Source organism: Notamacropus eugenii, chromosome 5, assembly GCF_028372415.1.
Source record: "Notamacropus eugenii isolate mMacEug1 chromosome 5, mMacEug1.pri_v2, whole genome shotgun sequence".
Lineage (NCBI taxonomy): Eukaryota > Metazoa > Chordata > Mammalia > Diprotodontia > Macropodidae > Notamacropus > Notamacropus eugenii.
In genome coordinates this window covers 154,370,857-154,391,022 of record NC_092876.1, presented here as the reverse complement: position 1 = coordinate 154,391,022, position 20,166 = coordinate 154,370,857, and the positions used below count along the sequence as shown (strand labels likewise).

At 40.7% G+C, this 20,166-nt stretch overlaps 1 protein-coding gene and 1 long non-coding RNA gene across 5 annotated transcripts in view; one reads left to right on the top strand and one right to left on the bottom strand.

Moving 5' to 3' along the window:
- LOC140505370 (uncharacterized) overlaps window positions 1-10,710 on the bottom strand; it is a 126,123-nt gene extending 115,413 nt beyond the window's left edge. Inside the window, exons 1-2 of one of the 2 annotated variants that reach the window (XR_011967471.1) lie at window positions 10,625-10,710; window positions 3,690-10,510 (exon numbers count right to left, since the gene is read on the bottom strand). This is a non-coding gene — a long non-coding RNA (uncharacterized lncRNA). Of the gene's footprint in view, window positions 1-3,689; window positions 10,511-10,624 lie in introns of those variants that run through there. The other variant, XR_011967470.1, reaches the window with a different exon arrangement.
- A 45-nt stretch (window positions 10,711-10,755) lies between these two features.
- CFAP300 (cilia and flagella associated protein 300) overlaps window positions 10,756-20,166 on the top strand; it is a 46,563-nt gene continuing 37,152 nt past the window's right edge. For 2 of the 3 annotated variants that reach the window (XM_072611285.1, XM_072611286.1), the window contains exons 1-3: window positions 10,756-10,998; window positions 11,140-11,221; window positions 14,313-14,388. In XM_072611285.1, the coding sequence (XP_072467386.1) occupies window positions 10,850-10,998; window positions 11,140-11,221; window positions 14,313-14,388 (307 nt within the window). In that variant the 5' untranslated portion in view covers window positions 10,756-10,849. The remainder of the gene's footprint in view (window positions 10,999-11,139; window positions 11,222-14,312; window positions 14,389-20,166) is intronic. The other variant, XM_072611284.1, reaches the window with a different exon arrangement.

Sequence of the window (20,166 nt, the reverse complement as noted above, 5' to 3'; positions counted from 1 at the left end):
GAGAAGTGAGGAGGTATTAATTGGAAATATTGCATATGCATAGTAGTTACTATGTTGGTTGATTTTGTGTAACTATTTTTCTTTTTTGCAAGGGAGGAGTCAGTTTAGGGGGGGACTCTACTGGGAAGTAACTGAGTTTAAAACCAAAAGGCATCAATAAAACTTCAAAAAAAATTGGGTGAATTAATGATGAATTACAAGGCTAATAATAATCTTTACTAGTTTTACAATATAACACTTTAAGGTTTGACATAGCATTTAACAAATATTTCATTTTATCCTCACAACTGTGGGAGGTAGGTGGTATTATTATTCCCATGTTAAAGAAGAAGGAATTAAGGCAGACAGAGATTATGTGACTTTTGCCCAAAATCACACAGCTAGTATGTGAGGCAGGATTGGAACTCTGGTCTTCCTGACTCCAGGTCTGGAGATCTATACAATGTACCACCTAGCTGCCTAGGTGATAGGAGAACCATCTGACCAAAGGGATGGTGGTAGAAAATAGAGTCCAATAAGCACTATTCAGAAGAAAAAAGAAAAGGAAAATTCAGCATTGAATTGTCTCTAGTAGACCTTTACAAACATAGACATGAATTCTGTTAAGAGAAAAGCTCTATGAAAGGAGACAGGTATGGTGAGTTGAACAGACTGCCTAACTTGGAGTGGGAAAACCTGACCTTGATTCCCGGCTCTGCCTCTTACTAAAAGTTGTATAACCTTGAGCAAGTCACTGAACCTGAGCCTCAGAATCTATACCTGTAAAGTGGAGAGAATAACAGTGAAGCTATTTAATTCACAGGGTGATTTTAAAGCTCAAATTAGATAATATGTGTAAAGTGTTTTATAATCACAAAATGTGAGCTAATGTGATCTGATATTCTAGATTGTAAGTTACTGAAACACTTTCCAGAGACAAGTGAGTGGAAAAATAGATAGAACACTGGGCCCGGAGTTATGAAGATCTGAGTTCAAATCTGGCCTCAGATGCTTACTTGCTGTGTGATCCTAGGCTTGATCAAATAACCCTGTAGTTTTCTCAACTGTAAAATGAAAATAATAATAGCACCTCCTCCTGGAATTGTTGGAAGGATCAAATGACATGCACTTAGTAGAGTACCTGGCATGGTATGTACTCAAACTTACATTCCCTCCCCCTTCCCTTTAACTACATATCTCTTGAAGTGCCTATTAGTATATTACACATCATAAAAGTCTGTTGAATAAATGTCTGAATATACAAGCCCCTTAAATATGGAAAGTAGCACAGTTGTACTATGAAATGTCTATCCCAATATTGCAAAATACTTTTAGCAAGTTATGTCAAGTTTCCACATTGAAAGTATTTGTGCATGTGTGTGTATTGTGTGTGTGTGCATGTGTGTGTATGTGTGTGTATCAGTAGGAATATATACCCCCAGTTTTTTCTCCATAGCTGTTAGAATGAGGAGTTGTATTTATGGTCCCAAGCTGGGACTTATCATGCAGTGCTGGAGGCCTGGCAGATTGATTTGAGCAGGAAATTGGGGTACCTTACTTTATAACATTTCATAAACTTTGTTTAAACAAGTGTAAACAAAAAACAGGATTTTGCAATAAAAACTATTTTTATGGAAGCCAAACAAAGACTCACATGACCTTGTGCCCAATCCTTAGAAAAGCAGAGGAACTAACTGGTTTGTTCACCAACCCCAGAAAGCTTTAAATTAATGTCAAAGGCAGGCATCTTGCCAGAGAACAGAGACACATTCCAGCCGCTACGTGTTTATATCTTCCTGGTGCCATAACTCCGCCCCTAACACTTGATCAAAAACAAAAGGCAGACTTAACCCATTCCTATTTTCTATATCTTCTTTCTCAGCTGCTTCTCCCTACTCATAGACATGGAGCAAGTTAGTATTAAAATAATCTCTTTGAGCCTAAGAAATTAAAATGACTGGAATTTAAGTTTTGGAAGTAACATGTTATTGCTTTGATCAAGGCTATGTCTGCCTCAGCCTATGACAAACATCAAAATGACTCTACAGTTCTGTGAGGAAGTCATGATAGATTTTTGGCATCATCTAAACAAAATCAGAAGCAGAAAGACTCATCTTTTTCTATTTTCACCCACTTGTAGACATAATCTACATTCTTTTAACAAGGATATCAGAAATCAGCTTTAAGTAAAATAAAATAATTGATAGTCACTTAAGTTCTTAACTAAATTAAGATACCCAATAATGTCAATTTTTCACTTTTGAGCGGTCCAGATCTATGATTTAATGTGTAAAGGGAACTCCTCAGAGTGGAGACACCCTCCCCTTTGACAAGTTAACAACTTGTTTGTAATTTAGTCTTAAAGAGTGCCTGGCCTCTCTGCTCTATTAGATGCTGTTGATCAACGTCTCCTCCTTGACATTCTCTCCTCTCTATATTTTCAGGACACTGCTCTCTCCTGGTTCTCCCCATCTACGTGATTGCTTTTCCTTAGTCTCTTTTTCTGGTTCTTCATTCATGGCATGTCCAAAAGGTGTGGATGTCCTCCAAGCTTCCATTTGTCAGGAAGACTCATCTTCCTAAGTTCAAATCTGGCCTTAGATACTTACTAGCTATATAACCCTAGGCCAGTCACTTTGCCCTATTTACCTCAGTTTTCTCATCTGTAAAATGAGCTGAAGAAGGAAATGGTAAACTACTCCAGTGTCTTTGCCAAGAAAACCCTAAATGGGGTCACAAAGAATCAGACACAACTGAAATGAGTGAACAACAACAATTTCCCTAATGGTCTCAGCTCCCATGGGTCTAATTATCATCTTCTAACAGATGATTCCAGGTTCTATGTATTCAGTCCTAGTCTCTCTCTTGAGCTTGGGTCCATATCTCACCAATGCCTTTTAAATATCTCAAACTAGATGTCCCACAGGCACCTCAAACTCAACATGTCCAAATCAAAACTCATCCTTCCAAAAAAAAAGAACCCTCCCCTCTTTTGAATTTCCCAATTATTATTGAAGTCACCACTATCCTCTTGAGTAAATTATTTTAATTTGAAAAGGCTACAAGCCAAAACTAAAGTAGAGGTAGAGTTGGTACATGATTTTTTTTTTGTTTGCAGAATTCAGCCACTCAGGCTGGGATTCAACAAATTATGGATTGATTTCCTGCTGCTTGTGCTAATTTGGCCTAACAGTTAACACCAAGAAAACACAGGTTCTCCATCAGTCGGCACCATATCATCCATACACAGAACCATCAGTTACAGCAAATGAAAAATTTTTGAATACCGTGGATATGCTCACTTACTTTGGCAGTATACTTGCCAGGGAGGTACCTATAAATGATGAGGTTAATGCATACATTGCCAGAACTAGCTCAGTGTTTGGGAGGCTCTGAAGGAAAATGTGGAAGAGAAGAGGTTTTAGGCTACCTACCAAACTGAAGGTCTACACAGCCATTGTGCTGACCTCATTGTTGTATACCTGTGTACAGTACCATGCCAGGAAAATGAATTGCTCTCATTTGAAAGGTCTTAGGAAGATTCTGAAGATCACCTGGCAAGATAAGGTATCAGACACTGAGGTCCTTTCTTGAGCTAAATTGCCAAGCATTCAAACTCTACTACAGAGGCGAACTCTAATGGGCTGGCCATATTGTTTAAATGCCAAGCATACTATTTTACGAAGAATTCACCCAAGACAAGCACTCACCTGGAGGTCAGAAGAGGCAACACAAGGACACTCTCAAGGTCTCTCTGAAGAACTCTGGCATCGATTTCGTGACATGGAGATCCTGGCAAAGGACCACCCAGCATGGCAGGCCCCCATCAAAAAAGGTGCTGTGCTGTATGAGCAAAGCAGAATTGTAGTAGTTCAAAAGAATCATATGATACACAAATTTAGAGCCATTGCCACTCTAAATGTTGTTATGGACTATTTGTGCCCAACCTGTGGTAGAGCCTTCTGAGCTGATATTGGTCCCCCAAATTCTTTTATTATGAAAGGGCAGAATCTGCTTAACTATATCTCCTCCACCACTGTGGAAAACAATTCTAATCATAAACAGATCTAATCACTAGTACTGATCTGTGCTAGCTGGCTCAGTCAAGGAAGGAGTGGCATAGTTGAGAAGCCCACATTTAGCAAGCAGAGCTACATAATGGAACCCTCCTACCTTATAACCTCAGCCTACAATTGCTACAAAAAAATAAATATGTTTTTTAAAAAAATACCCTGTCCAAGGCTATGACTTTAACTTGATTCTTGGTAAAGAATTCAGTTCTCCCAGAATTGGAAGGAAATGGGAAGAACACCAAGAGCTGCATGCAGTGAGTCAGTACAGCCCAGCAGTCTAGCCACAGCTTAATAATTTGGAATATGTTCAAGTTCAATGTCCTCACAGTGGAAGGAACCAGAAAAATAAGTAATTGGAAACCATGGAGATGATAAGGAACTGGACCACTAATCTGTAGATAGGCAGACCCCATTGTCCTAGGCCTACTGACAGGTCAAGCAGCCCCACAGGCAGGTACATGACCTTCAGCCCAAGTGCTCTATGGACAATGCACTGCAGCTTAGTGATCGACCAACTGGTGGTACCCCAAGGCTGGACTCAAGTACACTCATCAAAGTATGTAGCCTTGGTGCCATCTGTATTGAGTCAGCCTTCAGCACAGTCATAATTATAAACAATCACAGAATTAGAGTGGAAAACACCTTAGCAGTCGTCTAATTCAAAACCCTCATTTTATACATGAGGAAACTGAGACCCAGAGAGAAGTAACACGGTCATAACAGGTCCTCCATTTCCTGATATAGTATCACTGCTCTCACAAAAAATAAACAGCATGGCAGTTTTTAGCAATGAAATATGGGCCAAAAAACCCAAACCTAATAGTGAGAATTCTAGGACTGTGCAGAAAGAAATAAAGCTTTTAAAAAAATGAAACAGCCATTTCTGCAAAATGTAGAGAGGATTTAAACTGGCTGGGAACAATGGCCATGTGAGGAAGAGAGAAGAGAATGGATAAGAGAGATGTTATTGAAGTAGAATTAACAAGATTTGGCAATTGGTTGTATATTTGAAGTGAGAGAAGAGGGAGGAATCTGAGACTGAAAAACAGAGCAGCTGGATGGACTGTGGGAAGTTTGGAAAAGAAATAGGCTTGGAATAACGAATGAGTTCTGTTTTGGATGTGTTGAGATGCCTACAGAACTTCCACTTTAAAGTGGTCGATAGGCAGCTGGTGATGCAGAACTAAATCTCAGGAGAGAGACCCAGATTGGAGATGTACATCTGGAAGTCATCTGCATAACTGAACCTATGGGAGCTGATGAGGTCACTGAGGGAGAGTGTGTAAAAGCAGAAGAAAAGACAAGGACACCTTGATTCCTTGCCACACTATTCAGAATTGCTGGGGAGATGTGTTATTAAATCTTAGAGATGCATTTGCAGAAAATCAAGCTGGCTACAGAATAGGAAAACAGAAGGTGACTTCAGAAAACACAGTCAAACGCAGGATCTGATATATGTCATGAAACAAATAAGAAGAAATAAGCTTGGTTATGATAGAGAGTTTCACATATACATAATAAATGTGTTCATGAAAGACCATTTAATAAACATGTTCATGACAGAGTACAATAAGATAACTGGAAAATACTAAAAATAGAAGAATGGTGGAGATAGATTGATAAAAACTGACCCGCCCATTTTGGTGGTACAAAAGTTAAACCACTTATTTTGTAGTTATGCAAAAACTAAAGCATTTTAGAATCCACTGGATTCTCAATAAATATTGAAAGTAGGACTATATATTCAACCTCCAATTACTTTTCATTTCATAAAGGGATCAAAAAATAAGAAAATAATGAACTATTTAATCAGTGAAAATCAGATGCTTTTCCTAATTTTCCAGATAATTAAACAAAAATAAGTTTTTATAATTAAAAACATCTTAAATAGATATGTCAATCTTCATTTTGATCTCATAATTTAAACTCAATCAGGGAAATTCATATATTTAACATAACATAAAATAAAAAGATGATAAAATCAATGTTCATATTTTCAATTTAATATAACATGTTAAAATTTTTTTCTTGGGGGGTTTCATTTCACCTGTGTAGAGAATCCCATTATTATGGCAACTTTTTCCACTGATGCAGACTGGCAACTCATCTGTAATTTCCAATCTTAGAATTTCTTTAGAATGCTGGAGATTAAACAAATTATCCGTGGTCACACACATGACACACATACGTGGTCAGAAGCAGGACTTGAACCCAGGACTTCATGATTCCAAGGATGGCCTACCTACGGCTGGTTTTTAGCCTTGGTAGTTCCAAAAAAACCAAACCCCCCAAATACCAAAATATCATTGTATTTATTGAGTACCTAACTATGTACCTCATACTGTACATTATACTATATGCTATAAACTACAATGACCTATAGAAATTATAAAAGAGATGTGAGATAATGTCCCTGATCTAGAAGAGTTTATATTTTAGTTGAGAAAACAAATTACAAAAATTACCTAGGGCACAGTATATAATATAGTACATAAATTTAATGAAAGTGATTCCATGGATTATATGTTCAGGGTCACTATGCCCCCAACCCCAAGCAGAATTTCAGGAAAAATCTCTACAACAAAACTTAGGTATTAGACTTGCTGAAAAAATTATTTATCCTTCTAGAAAAAGGTATACTACGTATAAAGGAGATCTCAGGTATAGGACAGCTAATGATTTCCACTACTGCAAAAGAAATGCTTAAAACACAAAAGATTCCTACATGCACATTAACAATACTTAAAACACAGAATAGTCTATCATGTCAATTATAGTCTCCTGAGGGATCAAAGAAAATTTCATTCACTTCAATCTGCATTGTCTGAACTAACAAAATCCAAATCTTCTGGACAGCCAGGCATAGCTGTTTAGTCCATGTAGACTCAAAGTGATCCAGTCAGTGATTCTCCCTTCCTCTTAGAATCAGTGTAATTGCAGGAAGCTCTTCCCAATAGTCAGCCAACATGGACTCAGGAACCCATCAAGGCTGGAAATATCCATCTCCCAGATCAATCTTCAATGACCTGTGCTCAGGAACTCACAAACCAGAAGAGGTAGTTAATGACCTGAGATCCCCTCTCATGCTCACATTATTGCTGTTATGTTTGTGTAGCTTTCCACAGAGAGAGTCCTAAGCATTCTTCTCAAAAGAGACAGCAGGAGGCAGAATATTCTGTCAACCTACTGAGGGGGGAAACTCCATATATAATGTGTTTTGCAAACTTTAAAATGCTATATAAATCCTCGCTAGTCAGACTTCATCCCCAATGAAGGTAAGTAGTCAATCGTTTTTGACCCAACCTCTAATCATGGGGCCCAGTGCAGTGGTGGTAACCCCACAAAGCATACTCTCTTGACTCTGTAAGGATAAAAACACACACACCAGCCTCTTATTTAGGGACAGGTCCTTCATTTTGCTGAGATGAGGTAGCAACTCCTAACTGGTCCCTGTGAAAAGAGTGCATGTCCTATAGGATCACCCTTGCTATCCACAATGCTAATTGTGTCGTATAGACTATAAGATGTGGGCTCAGGTAGATTCAACAAAGGTTCATGGAAGAGGTGACTGAAAAAGGGGAGTAGGGCCATCCTTGGAGTAAAGAAGGGGAGGGGGAGAGTGAGGGACAATACAAGCAATGGAATGTAGGTAAGAATGAGCTTGGTTTGCAGGTAGGCAATAAAAAACCTGACCTTACTGGATCAGAGAGCTTGCAATAGGAAGTAGTGAAAGATAAGATGTGAAAGATAAGTGAGAAGGGTCCAGTTGATAGCTGACAGGGCAGCTAGTTGACAAAGTATAGATTGAGGGGGGGCCTGAAGTCAGGAAGACTCATCTTCCTAAGTTCAAATCTGCTCTCAAACACTTATCAGCTGTGTGACCCTGGGCAAATAAGTCACTTAACCCTGTTTGCCTTGGTTTCCTCATCTGAAAAAATGAGTTGGAGAAGGAAATAGCAAACTACTCAAAAAAAAAAACCCAAAGAGGGTCACAAAGATTTGGACATGATTGAACAGTTGATGGAGATCTTTAAATGTCAGGCTGGTCAATTTGTACGTGATCTATTAAAGAATAGGTTCCTAAGTAAAGAAATAATGTGAAGTCTTTAAGCAGTATTTTAGGAGGACAGTGTGTGTAGAATGATTGGGACTAAAAGGCTATTACAGCAATCCAGGAGTAAGATAGTGAAGACCCAGACTAAGGTGATGATAATGGTAAAGAGAAAAAAAAAACTGAAAGCCATTGTGAATTAAGGAAGAATTGAAAGGACTAAGAAATTGGACATTAGAGAAGAAACAGAAGAGGAAGAGGGAGAAGGAATGGGGGAAAAAAATGCCAGATTTTGAGCCTAGATAATAAAAACATGGTGCCATTCATGGAAATAAGAAGGGGCAGGAAGAGGGAGGAGTGAGCTAACTTTGGTAAAAGGAGGATGAGAGAATGAAGAGTTTACTTTTAGATATGTTTCCAGTCTGAAGTGAAATAAGGTACTCTAGAACAGAGATTCCTAACATGAGATGCACTGATCTACAAGAGGCATGTAGACAGATTTCAAGTTGTTTATAAATTTGGATAGGGAAAAAATTCTATATCTTAATTCTCACCAAGCTCTAACTGAAATTTAGTGTTTTGTTCAATTATCTAAATATTATTATCAGACCAGTTTCCAAATGCTTCAACCAACTAACAAAGGGATCTATGCCAGTACATGCATGTGTGTGCACATGCGTGTACACACACACACACACATTAAGAACCCCTGCTCTAGGAGGATGACTGAGAAAAGACAATTGAATGTTGGCCAGAGGAAGACGCTGGTCACAGTAGAGAGTTAATTTCAGGGGGATGATGGAAGGGAGAATCTCAGTCGCAAGTGTCCACGGAACACTTTTGGTTAGAACAGGAATTCACCAGATATTGATAATTCTTTTAAAAAACTTGACTGAGAAAAAAACAATATCACCACGATTGTAAGTTTTTTGTTTGTTTGAAGATTGAAAACGCTGACATTTGCCTTAATGAAGAAGAAGCTAGTGGAGTCAAAGTGTTTGAAGATGCTGCAAAGGGAGGACCGAAGGCTCTTTAGGGGGCAGTAAAATGAAAGTCAGGCACGTGGGGAGAAGGGCTCGCTTCGGCTGGAAGACAGAAAGCCTTCTTTTCCTCTGAAATGTCAAGGAAGAGCAAATGTAAAGACAATGAAGAAAGAGATGTCGAGAGAAGCCTGCGCTCACGGTCTCAGGGTTGTGCTTAAGCCAAAATCAAATTTAGGTGGAAATAAGGAGTTGGGGAGTTGGGGAGTTGGGAAGGGTGTCAGGTGTGCTGGAGCCGGCTCCAACCAGCCGGGAACAACTGACTGACATTTTCAGTGCGAGGATCGCAAATCAACAAATAACAGATCAGGATTTGATTCATTATTTCGTTGACTATCTAAATTAAATTTAAAAGAGCAGCTTGTTTTCTTCCAGAAAGCCTGTTGGCAGCTGGAAGAGGAGTTCTGGAGCAAACTCCCTCTAGGAAAAGAGCAGGAAATAGAGGTAGGAAATGGCCTGGGACCCGCCGCAGTCTGGTAACACGAGCACAAGTTCGGTGAGGAAAGAACTAAGAATTTAAGTTCTGAGCGCCTTAGTTTCGCTCCACTTCCTCCGAGAAAGGGCGAACACCGCCCTGCCGGCGCCCCGGAGCTCCTCTTCTCGTCTTCCTGCCTCCAGGGAAGAAGCGGTCCCGGGCTCTTTGGGGCTGAGGCTGAGCACAGCCCGCTTCACGTCAAGGCTGAGGCCAAGGCAGTGCCGGGGCGTGCGGGCAGCGGCGGGGGCACGACCCAAGCTCCGATCTCAGGCTCCTGGAGTCGGGAATGGGGAAGGGCTGGCCCAGAACGGCTGGAGCAAGGCACGGAAAACTGGAGGTGGGAGCGGGGGGAGCCCGCAGCGAGGTGTAGGAAGCCTGAGAACGGTCAGTCACCCTGGAATAAGCACCTACTACGTGCCGGGCACCTGGCTACGTTCTAGGGGACAAAGAGAGGCAAAGGGCAGTCCTCAAACTCTAATAAGCCTACAGCAGGGAGGGCAATCGTGGCATGAGACTGGCCGTGGGTAAGAAGGGGCCGGTCTCCGGAAGGCTTTCCATACCCACAGGAAGTTTTGGTTCGAATGCGGGGAGACGCGGAGGTTACCGAGCAGGGGAGGTCGGGGGGAGAGACGAGCGAGGCCCGCGCTCGGGGCGTGCGGTGAGCCGAGGGCCGAGAGCACCCAGAGGCAGGTAGGAAGGGCACCGCCCCTCGGGGCCGGGGAAGGAGAGGGAGGACCCGGGGACTGCGGTAACCAGACAGCGCAGGGACGTCTGGGAGCCAGCCGCGGTGAGCAAGTGCCCACTTCGCTAAACACCGGAAGCACGTGTGCAAGGAGAGAGAAAACCAGCCCGGTCCTCAAGGCGCTTACATTCCGAGGAGGGAGGGCGAGCCCTAGAAGGACATGGAAACAGAGGAGGCAGTCAGGGTACCTGGCTAGGGAAAGAGGGAAAGCAAGGAGAGGGTGTGGGAGGAAAAACAGTTGTGTTCTGCATAGTGGAGTTCGACCTGCTTAGGGGGCATCCGGTCCAGCGCCAGGTACCGCACAACTGGCAGAAGGGCCGTATTCCGGGGACGGAAGGGGCAATTTTCCCACTCTGCGGCGTCGTCGCCCCTCTCCCTCAACTGCATCCCTCGGCTCTGGAGCTAGCGAACCTCGAGCGCAGAGGCGCGGGAGGTAGTGGGGGCGGGGCCTGGAGGGGCGGGGCCTCCCGGAGCCGCGACCTCGTTTCCATGACAACATCCCCCGCGATCTCAAACCGAGAGCCAGCCAGCATGGCGGCTTACTCTGGGGACCAGTCCAACTTCACTTTCAGGTTCCTTCCTCAGAGAACCTTCCAGTCCCTCAGCTCCTCCGACACGGTCCAGCGCCTACGGAAGTGGTGAGGAGGAGGCGGACCGGGCGCGGGGAGGGAGGACGGCCGCCCCGGGACGCCGCAGCGCGGGAGCTCGGGGGCGCGGGGCGGGGGCGCACCGACGGTAGGCCTCTCACCTTCCCGTCTCGTCTGTCGCCTCTGCCCCAGGTCCATGCAAGGAAGACTCTGCGCGCAGGCCTTCGGTTTTGACGAGAATTTCCAGGCATACTGCAAAGATGATTTCTTTATGGTAAAGGCCGCCTCGGACCCTCGGGACTCGAGTAGCCAGAACTCCATGTCCGGGGTCACGTGCTTTCTCTCGGGGGGGGGGGGGGGGGGGGTTGGGGGGGGAGGAAAAAACAAACAAAAAACCACCACTGGCGTCTTCACCGCCCCCTACCTTTCACTGTCGTTGGGAACGTTTCAAGAAATTAAATTCACCCGGGTCCCCTAATGGGAATGTGGTGCCTAGTTATCTCCGGGGTACGGTCTCGGAAACACCCCCCCCCCCAAAAACCCAGAAACGACTTGTCTTTGGTTCCTTCATCCTCGGAGGAGAAGAGTGCAGAACCGACAGCTTGGGAACCCTTGGGCCCTGAAATAGCCTGACGTTAGCCGGGTTCGCAGCCTTTTGGAATGCAGACAGACTTGGGCTAGGACCCGACCCTCCGGCTTCTCCTTCCGACCGAGATTCGATTCAATCAGGTTCCACGGGGGACTCCTTAAGGGAGCCCCGAGTAAAGGGAGGATCGGGGGAGGAATCCTGATACGGGAAGTGGGAGGATACGGCGGGAATCTCCGTGCTGTCCTAGCCCCCAGCATGCCCCTCCACGCTTGGCCTGCATACCGGGGTTTGGGGGGTGGGGGGCGGCCTCCACGAGAACCGGCAGCCTTTAGTTGGGCATCGTGGCCTGGCTCCTTGAGAGGCACAGCGCCCATAATGGGCATTCAGATGGTGAATGAGTAAAGGGAGGAAAGGGCGCGAGGAAAGAACGGAAGAGAAATAAAAGAGAAAAGGTAATAGGACGGAGGAGGCATGGTGGCGGAGGGCTGCCGGCTCTGTCTATAGGAACGTGGTGGGCCGCCGGGTCAGCCAGCTTAGCTTGCCTGTCCGAAGCCGTTCGCAGTCTGGCCCCTCCAGTCGTGCCTCCGTATTTCATCAGTGCAGATCTAGAAGTCTTATCAATAAGCATAGATATACGACCATCTGTCTGCCCTGTCCTGTCTAACAGTCAGGTATGGTGGAGTTCGGAAAAAGGAAAAGGGGCATCGGGGCTGCTGCCAACAAGATGCTTGTTGATGAGGCTTTCATGACAGAAAAGAAATATGCGCTCTGACTGTAATGATATTTAAAAAATAATTTTGGATATAAGTGTATACCAGAATTTTATACATTCAAGTGAATGTATGGCCACCTGGGAGGCTATATACTACTTTTATTCCCATGACTGTTAATCAGATTTGGAGCGGGTGGTAAGGATGCAGAATTCTTCCTCTGGAATTTCCTTTAAAGCCAATTTAGAAGCAGAAAATCGGCTTCATTACACTGTGATCTCAATGGTTTATTGTCTTAATTTAAAATTTTATGATATACCTTATTCATGAGACATAGCTCTGATCTACTTGTGTTTTTTTTTCCAAAAATCAAGGCCAGGCTCAAAAAAAGATTGTCACCATTTAGTATATTTCAAAGACTATATCACAGACTTATTCCAAAAAAAAAGAAATTTCAAAAGTGTTCTTAACCATAAAATTTTGTACTTGGGGAAAATATTAGAAAGCCTCTAGTCCAAATCTCATTTCATACATCAGGAAACTGAGGCCCAAGTGAGGCTAAGATATTTTTCTAGGTATATATATATGCACACATACACATATACATGTGCATATGTATATATATACACATACACACATATACAGGTATGTATGTATATTTGTATGTATAGCTGGTAATTAGCAAAGCCACAATTTGAACTTATATTCCCTGACTTCCATATATGGATGTATGAGTTCAGGTATGTTTACTTAAAATCTTCCATAATACTTTATAGTTATAATCTGCATCCACATTTCTTTCCCAATCCCTAAATTTAATAAAACACTAGGAACAATTGAGATTTGTGAATTTTCCCTTCAAAATTCCCCTTTAACACCTTTGACTTCCACATACTGGTGGGCACAGTTAACCTCCAAACCCTTTATCTCAGCATGTATTGTTAAGAAAAAATATTTTACTTTTTTTGTTCCAATGTTATCATTCTAAACAATGAAGAGAAAAAAAGTTATCTTTTTTTAACACTGTACTGTACTTCAGAATACAATAACATATTGTTTCCTTTACAAGCTATGTTGAATAATGTTATCACAGTAATATTAGAATTTTCACCATAATACAAGGAGCTGTTAAAGTAGTAGGACTGCTTCTAGCTTTTTTTTTTTCCCCAAGGAGATCGTACCTCATATTTATCGATTCTAACATGTTCCAGGTGATTTAAGCAGCCTTTTCCCCCTTCTGCAAATGTGAAACTAAGTCATGTCCCAAAATTCAGTGTCAAGGATACCTCCTTAGGTAGGTGAATAGTGCCTTCTTCCTACACTCTTCTAATTTGAATTATTCACCACTACCACCACCACTTCATATTATTAAGAACAAATATCTGTAAATCTCAAGTTGAACCTTGATAATTTGGAATTTCTGATCAGTTCCTGACCAAGGCAAGGCACTCTGGTAGGATTAGGAGATAAAATGACAAAAACAAAAGTCTGTGACTTGAAGGACCATACATTATTAGATTTGTGGCAAAGTGTCTACCACTAATCATGATATAAGGTAAATTACGGGAAGGAAGGAGCACCAAGTGGGATTGGGATCAGGGAAAACATCACATGGAAGTCACATCTGTACTAAAATTTAAAGTCTAGCTTGTGCTGTCTATTTTTTTTAAAGATTTGCTTTATAATTAGTATTTTAAGAGAATTGTTTTCAGAGTTTTTGAAAGAATCATTTTATATACAAATATGGCATTTTTACCAAACATAATTCTTACCTAATTATTAAGTCCTAAAGAACCTATCATTGGAATATACTGTTGCCTTTTTTCATGATACTACATATTTGTGAAATTAGTAAAACTTTAATTCTTTTAAAAATTTATCAGACTTCACATAAACTTTCCTCTTTGGTTTTGGTTGGGGGTTTTTTTTGAGATTTTTAATCTGGTTCTTTCATGAAATTTTTCAATAATTCACATGGAAAAATCAATTACTATATTTATGTTGGAAATTAAGTTTCTGTTATTAGTAATAAAATGCTTAACTTTTTCTCCCATTTTATATTTTAGGCTTTTTTTAGAGACCCAAATGTTATTTCGGGTCTGAAATTGCTTTCAGATTCTTCTGGACGATGGATTAATTTAGGTAAATAACTGGAATTTACTATTAATATTTCCTTATGACTATTTTCCAATTTTTCTAAGGAGAAAATTTTACTTATTGTCAATAAAAGCAACAATATAAATGTAAATATTTGCTTTGGTGAAATAACTGAACTATCAATCTGCTAGAGCGCCAACATGGATAGAGTCAGGAAGACCTGGGGTCAGTGCTGGTTTCTCACACATACCAGCTGTGTACACACAGCCCATATACAATCACACAGACACCCTCCCCATCTTTCTGAGACCCTTAGTTACATTAGCACATTAGTAAAGGGAGTTTCTATGCTAGGAGTTTCCTACACTAATGAAATCTCATGCCCAGCCAAAAGAAAAACAATCTGCTAAAGATCTTTACTAAAAATAAGTAAAATGTAGCAATGTTTAGTACTTATGATTAAACTGTCACTATTCTTACCTTCAGAAAATTGAAGGTGCTAGCCATCCATGTACCTGGATAGAAAAAAAAAATCATAGAATTGGACCACAGACATCCCTGTACTCTGCCCCAGGCAAATATCTTGGGCTGTCATTACCTTGAAGACTTTAAATCCTGTCTTCGCTATTCCATCACATTTTCCTCCTGGCCTCTTAAGTGTGGATGTCACCAAGGCTTTCTCTTTATTTCTCCTCTTTTATCTTTATACTCTTAGTGATATAATCTACTCTTTTGTGTTCATATATCACTTATTACATGCAAATAACTCCTGAAAGTTAGGTGAAGTAGTGGATACAGCATGGGAAACAGAATCCAGAATACCCGAATTCAAATCTGGCCTTAGGCACTTACCAGCTCTGTGATCTTGGGCACATCACTTAACCTCTACCTGCTGCATCTGTAAAATGGGAATGATAATAGCACCTACCTTCCAGAGTAGTTATGAGGACAAAATGATAAAATATTTCCAAAGCTCTTTGTATACCATAAAGGGGCATGTAAATACATGCTGCTTATTGTTGTTACAGTTGTTATAGTAGTATCTTTGGGTTGGAAAGTACCTTAGAAGCAACCTAGCACAATCCCTGTCTGAACCAGGATCCTCACTACAACATATGGTCGTCCAGCTTTTGCTTGAAGACATCTAGTGAAGGGAGAAATTGCTATGTCTTTTTTGAATAGCTCTCATTTTTAGAAAATTTTTCCTTTTAATCATTTCCTGAGTAAAATAGTGGTGCGTGGGTAAATGTTTAACAACTAGCTGTCTGAAAGAAAAATGCTCATCATACTTTTATATGTAATCAACATTTATTAACATTTTCACCATCATTTTGAGGTGCGAATGCTTATATTGAAAATTTAATAATTAAGCCAGCTCCAGCATATTCCTATCAACAAATTTCACTTATAAGCAAACCTGGGTGGAATGTAACTATGAACAATTTTATTATTATAGTTTAGGGGGAGTGGAGGTTGACCTATGATTTATTGATGTAGGAAATTTCCAGCATGGAAATTCCATCTACCAATACATATCAGTAACTGTAACTTACAGTCTTAGGGTACTGAAAGTTTAAGTAACTTGCCCATGGTCATATAACTGATATGTGTCATAAGTAGAACTTGAATCCAGGTTTTCTTCTCAAAACCCAGTTATCAACATAAAAACCAATAATTGTTCATTATCACCAATTTAAAAAATTCCAAGGAATTGAAGAGGAGGGTGTGTGTCGCAGTTCAGAGTAATCTTAAAAGTTGTTCATTCTCTTCTCAGTGGTTGTTCTTTTACATGTTTGGACTTGAAAAATATTTTGCATAAAATATTTCAATATTTCAAAAGATTTGTGATTACAGTGTTGTGAGTCCTCCCTCCACTGATAAAAATTACAACTCATTTTTCTTGTAATCACCTCCTAATTTATTTAACTGCCTCCAATTTCTTCACTTCATTATTCACGCAGTTGCCCAAATAATTTTCCTAGTACATAGTTATAGCTGTATCATTATCTGCTTAAATACCTTTAGGGGCTTCCTATTCCCTAGAGCATAAAGTAAAAACTACTTAAAGTGTAAGTATTTAAGCTTTCTACAATCTGAGATCCAATACCTTACCTTTTCATTTGTTGCACATTTTGCCTTGATTTGCTTTATATTTCAGTCAAACTGGACTACTAGCTATACTTCAATCTTATCCTGCTGTCTCCTTTGTCTCAGCATTCTTATAAGCCATTACCATTTACCTTTGAATGGACTGTACCACCACCCCTCTTTCTTCATATTAATCCTTTTCTTCATGTAAGGCTAGTTGAAGTTCTACTTAACCCATGCCTCCCTTGATTACCCAGCTAGAAGTGTTCTGTTTCCTTACATTTTCTAGTACACTCTCTGGTTCTCTTATATTCCCTTATGAAACTTTACTTCCTGTTGTACTTGTCTGTCTCCATATCATAACCTGCCTAAAAGATTATAAACTCTTTGAGTTCAGGGATTCTGTCATCTTTGTACTACCAGTGCCTAGCAAATTATAATGTCTTAATAAACATTTGTTGAATTCATTGTTGCTACATATATCTAGGCATAGTGGACAGAAGTCTCTCTGCCTTCCCTTCTTTAACATTGGGATAAATAAAAATAATATTACATAGAGTGATAATCAGATAATTTGTTACACTATAGTCAACAGAGATAAATATGATTTTCAGTAAGATGATTATTTCTGAAGGTTGAGTAGAGAAGCCCAGCACCTAAAACGTGTGAAGTTTTACTCCTCTGCTACCCCACACTGGTAAACCCACATCTAGAGTATTGTGTTCTATTCTGGAAGTTCTCACATTTTTGGAAGAACATTGATAAGCTGGAGATTGTCCAGAAGAGTACTCAGGTGGTAAAGGGCTTTGAAATCATGCCATATGAGGATTAATTGAAGGAACTTGTGATATTTAGACTGGAAAAGAGAATACTTGGAGAAAGTGGAGTGGGGGGAGAAAAGGGAGAGTTTGTGGTCAAGTAGTTTAAGAATTGTTACCTAAAAGAAAGGTTAGACTTTTGTTTGGTCCCAGAGGGCAGAACTAGGAGAATTGGGTGTAAGTTTCATCAAAGAAGACCTAGGTTTGGCATAATCTTCCTAGCAATTAGAGGTATGCCAAAGTGGAATGGGCTGCCTCAGGGGGTAGAGGGTAACCCCTCCTTGGAGGCTCTTCAAACAAAAACTCAATGTTAAGTATGTTGGAGAAGAAATTCTTTTTTAGCAGTGGGTTAAACTACAGTAGACTCTGAAGTCCCCTTCCAACTCTGAGATTCTTTGATTCTGTTTCTAATAATAGAGCCTCAAGTGAAAATCATTTATTAAAGCATGAAATAAAAACAAACTTACTGATATTTCATACTATTGTATTCAGTATTTCAATATTTCTGTAAGTTGGTGAGCTCATCAGTGAGGGAATTTACTGCAGTGCTGCAGATCTCAGTCCATCCATACTTTTCTTATCCTGCAAAACTACTGTTTATGTTCTCCCATAAATCCTCTAAGGGGACCTACTAAACATGCTTGAGGCATTTTATGGTCTTTACACAAAGACTTTAAAAAAATTCCAAGAAAATACTCATTAGTCTCTCTTGCTTTGAGGTTAAAGCAATACAGATTTATCACCAAATCATGATTATGGTAGCTTTTATCCACTGACCTCCCTGACACTCTCCTTCTTTCCTTAATTAGTTCAGCACCTGGCTCACAGTCTGTCTTCTCCCCAACTCCTGCCCTCATACTAAGGAGATTTCAACATATAGACCTCTAAATTCCCAGTTCCTCAACATACCTCCCATGACTATGCCTCCACCCCACCTCAGCTATACACAGGATGGTCATACCTTTCATCTAACCATCACCCACAAGTGTTCCTCTTGTAGGTTCATGAACTCTGAAATTCCTTTATCTGATTGTAATGTTATCATTCCACCTTTGCCTTTACCTTGCAACCTCTCCACCAATTATTTTTCCCCCAGGCCATCTCCCTTGCATTGGGCTACACTCTATTCCCTTCCCCATTTGACCTCTTGATGAACCAATATAATTTTACCCTATACTCTTTTCTCAAGTCACTTGCCCCCTTATCCTGTTGCCCCAGCCTTGGATTACTTTCACCATTTGCAGCCTTCATTTCTATTCATGTGCTGCAGAAAAAAAGCTAGAGAAAATCACAAAACTGTGCCAGTGGTGTCCTCCACAAATTTGTTAAAGAATTCCAACTGAGCCCTTACTGTTGCAACGTAGTCCTTTTACAGTTTGCAGATGTAAAATTACCTTACAAGTAATTCCTTTCACACTTCCTTAATTCACTAATATTCTCAGCACAGCTACTTTTCCAAATCTTTTCGTTCCTCCTCACATCTCCCATGGCTCTTCCCTTCCTGCATATGCTTAGCTAAGAATTTGCCTTTCACTGAAAAAAATAAAATAAAACATTTACTGAGAGCTCCCTCTTTTTCCTCTTATTTGATATCTTTCAGTTGCCTTCAGTTAGTATCTCCACCTGTCTCTAACTTGAAGAGGTGGTCCTCTTTGCCATGGCAAGCCAAACCCCATGCCTTGATCTGCTTCCATCTTGTCTTCTTCAGCAGATTGCCCCAACTTTCATCCCCACTCATTACTCTTTGATCTCTTCCTGTCTGTTGTTTGCTTCCCTTCTGCCTGCAAACACATCTGTGTCTCCCACATTCTCAAAAAACCCTTATTTGATCCATTCATTACCCTATAGCTCTCATCCCATAACTGTCCTCCCTTTCTTGGCTGAACTTCTCAATAAGCCCTCCTATCAGTACTGCTACTTCCTTTCCTCTCACTCTCAGAAGTCTCTGCTAGCAGGCTTACAACCTCATCATTCAGGCTTACAACCTCAACACTCTCCAAAAATACCCAGTGATCCCTTAATTGCCAGATCTCATTGCCTTTACTCAGTCCTCATCTTTCTTGATACCTCTGCAGCCTTTGACACTGCTGAGTACTCTCTTCTTCTTGATATTCTCTTCTGTTTGGGTTTTCATGACATTACTCTTTCCTGATTTTCTCCTTCTGCCTGTCCGACCATTCCTGAGTCTCCTTTGCTGGATCTTCTAGGTCATACTTTCTAATATGGGAGTCTCCCAGAGATCAGTCCTAGGTCGTCTTCTCCATATATACTGTTCCATTTTGAATTCAATCATTCTTAATCAATTAATAGTAATCAATTGTGATTTTCAGATATATTTATCTCTTTTATTTATCCTATTTATCTTTTATCACACAACTAGTAATTTGTTGAGTCAGATTTGAACTCATGTCTTCCTGACTCCAGGTCGACTTCTTTAATCCACTCAGTGCCTCTGTAGGAGTGATAAAAGGGTATGGTTCCGTCATAGTTGCCCTTTCTCCTAATTGCCACCAAGATGTATATACAGTAAATTTTTCATACTAGTACAGCAGATAATTTATTTCTAGCCCCATCTCTTTTGATTACTAGTCTGCCAAAGTGCTCTGTGTCACACTATGGGTCTTAGTTACCTCCTAACAAAACCACATGATTTTACCACAGAAATAACTGAAGGTTGTGTTCCATTTAGCTAGCAGCATGCTTTTTATAGTTGCTACTTTATGCTTTACTCTCAGGAAAGTGCTGTTCCTACTACCACCAAACCAACCCACCCAAGGTCAGTACAGAGTTTCCAACGTTTTCTGGCAGATACAAAAATTTCATAGTTGGAAGACTAGAGTATATACCAAGTACTAAGGTCAGGAAGACCTATGTTCAAATTCTATCTCTTACAAACTACGTACTTTGTGTTCCTTAA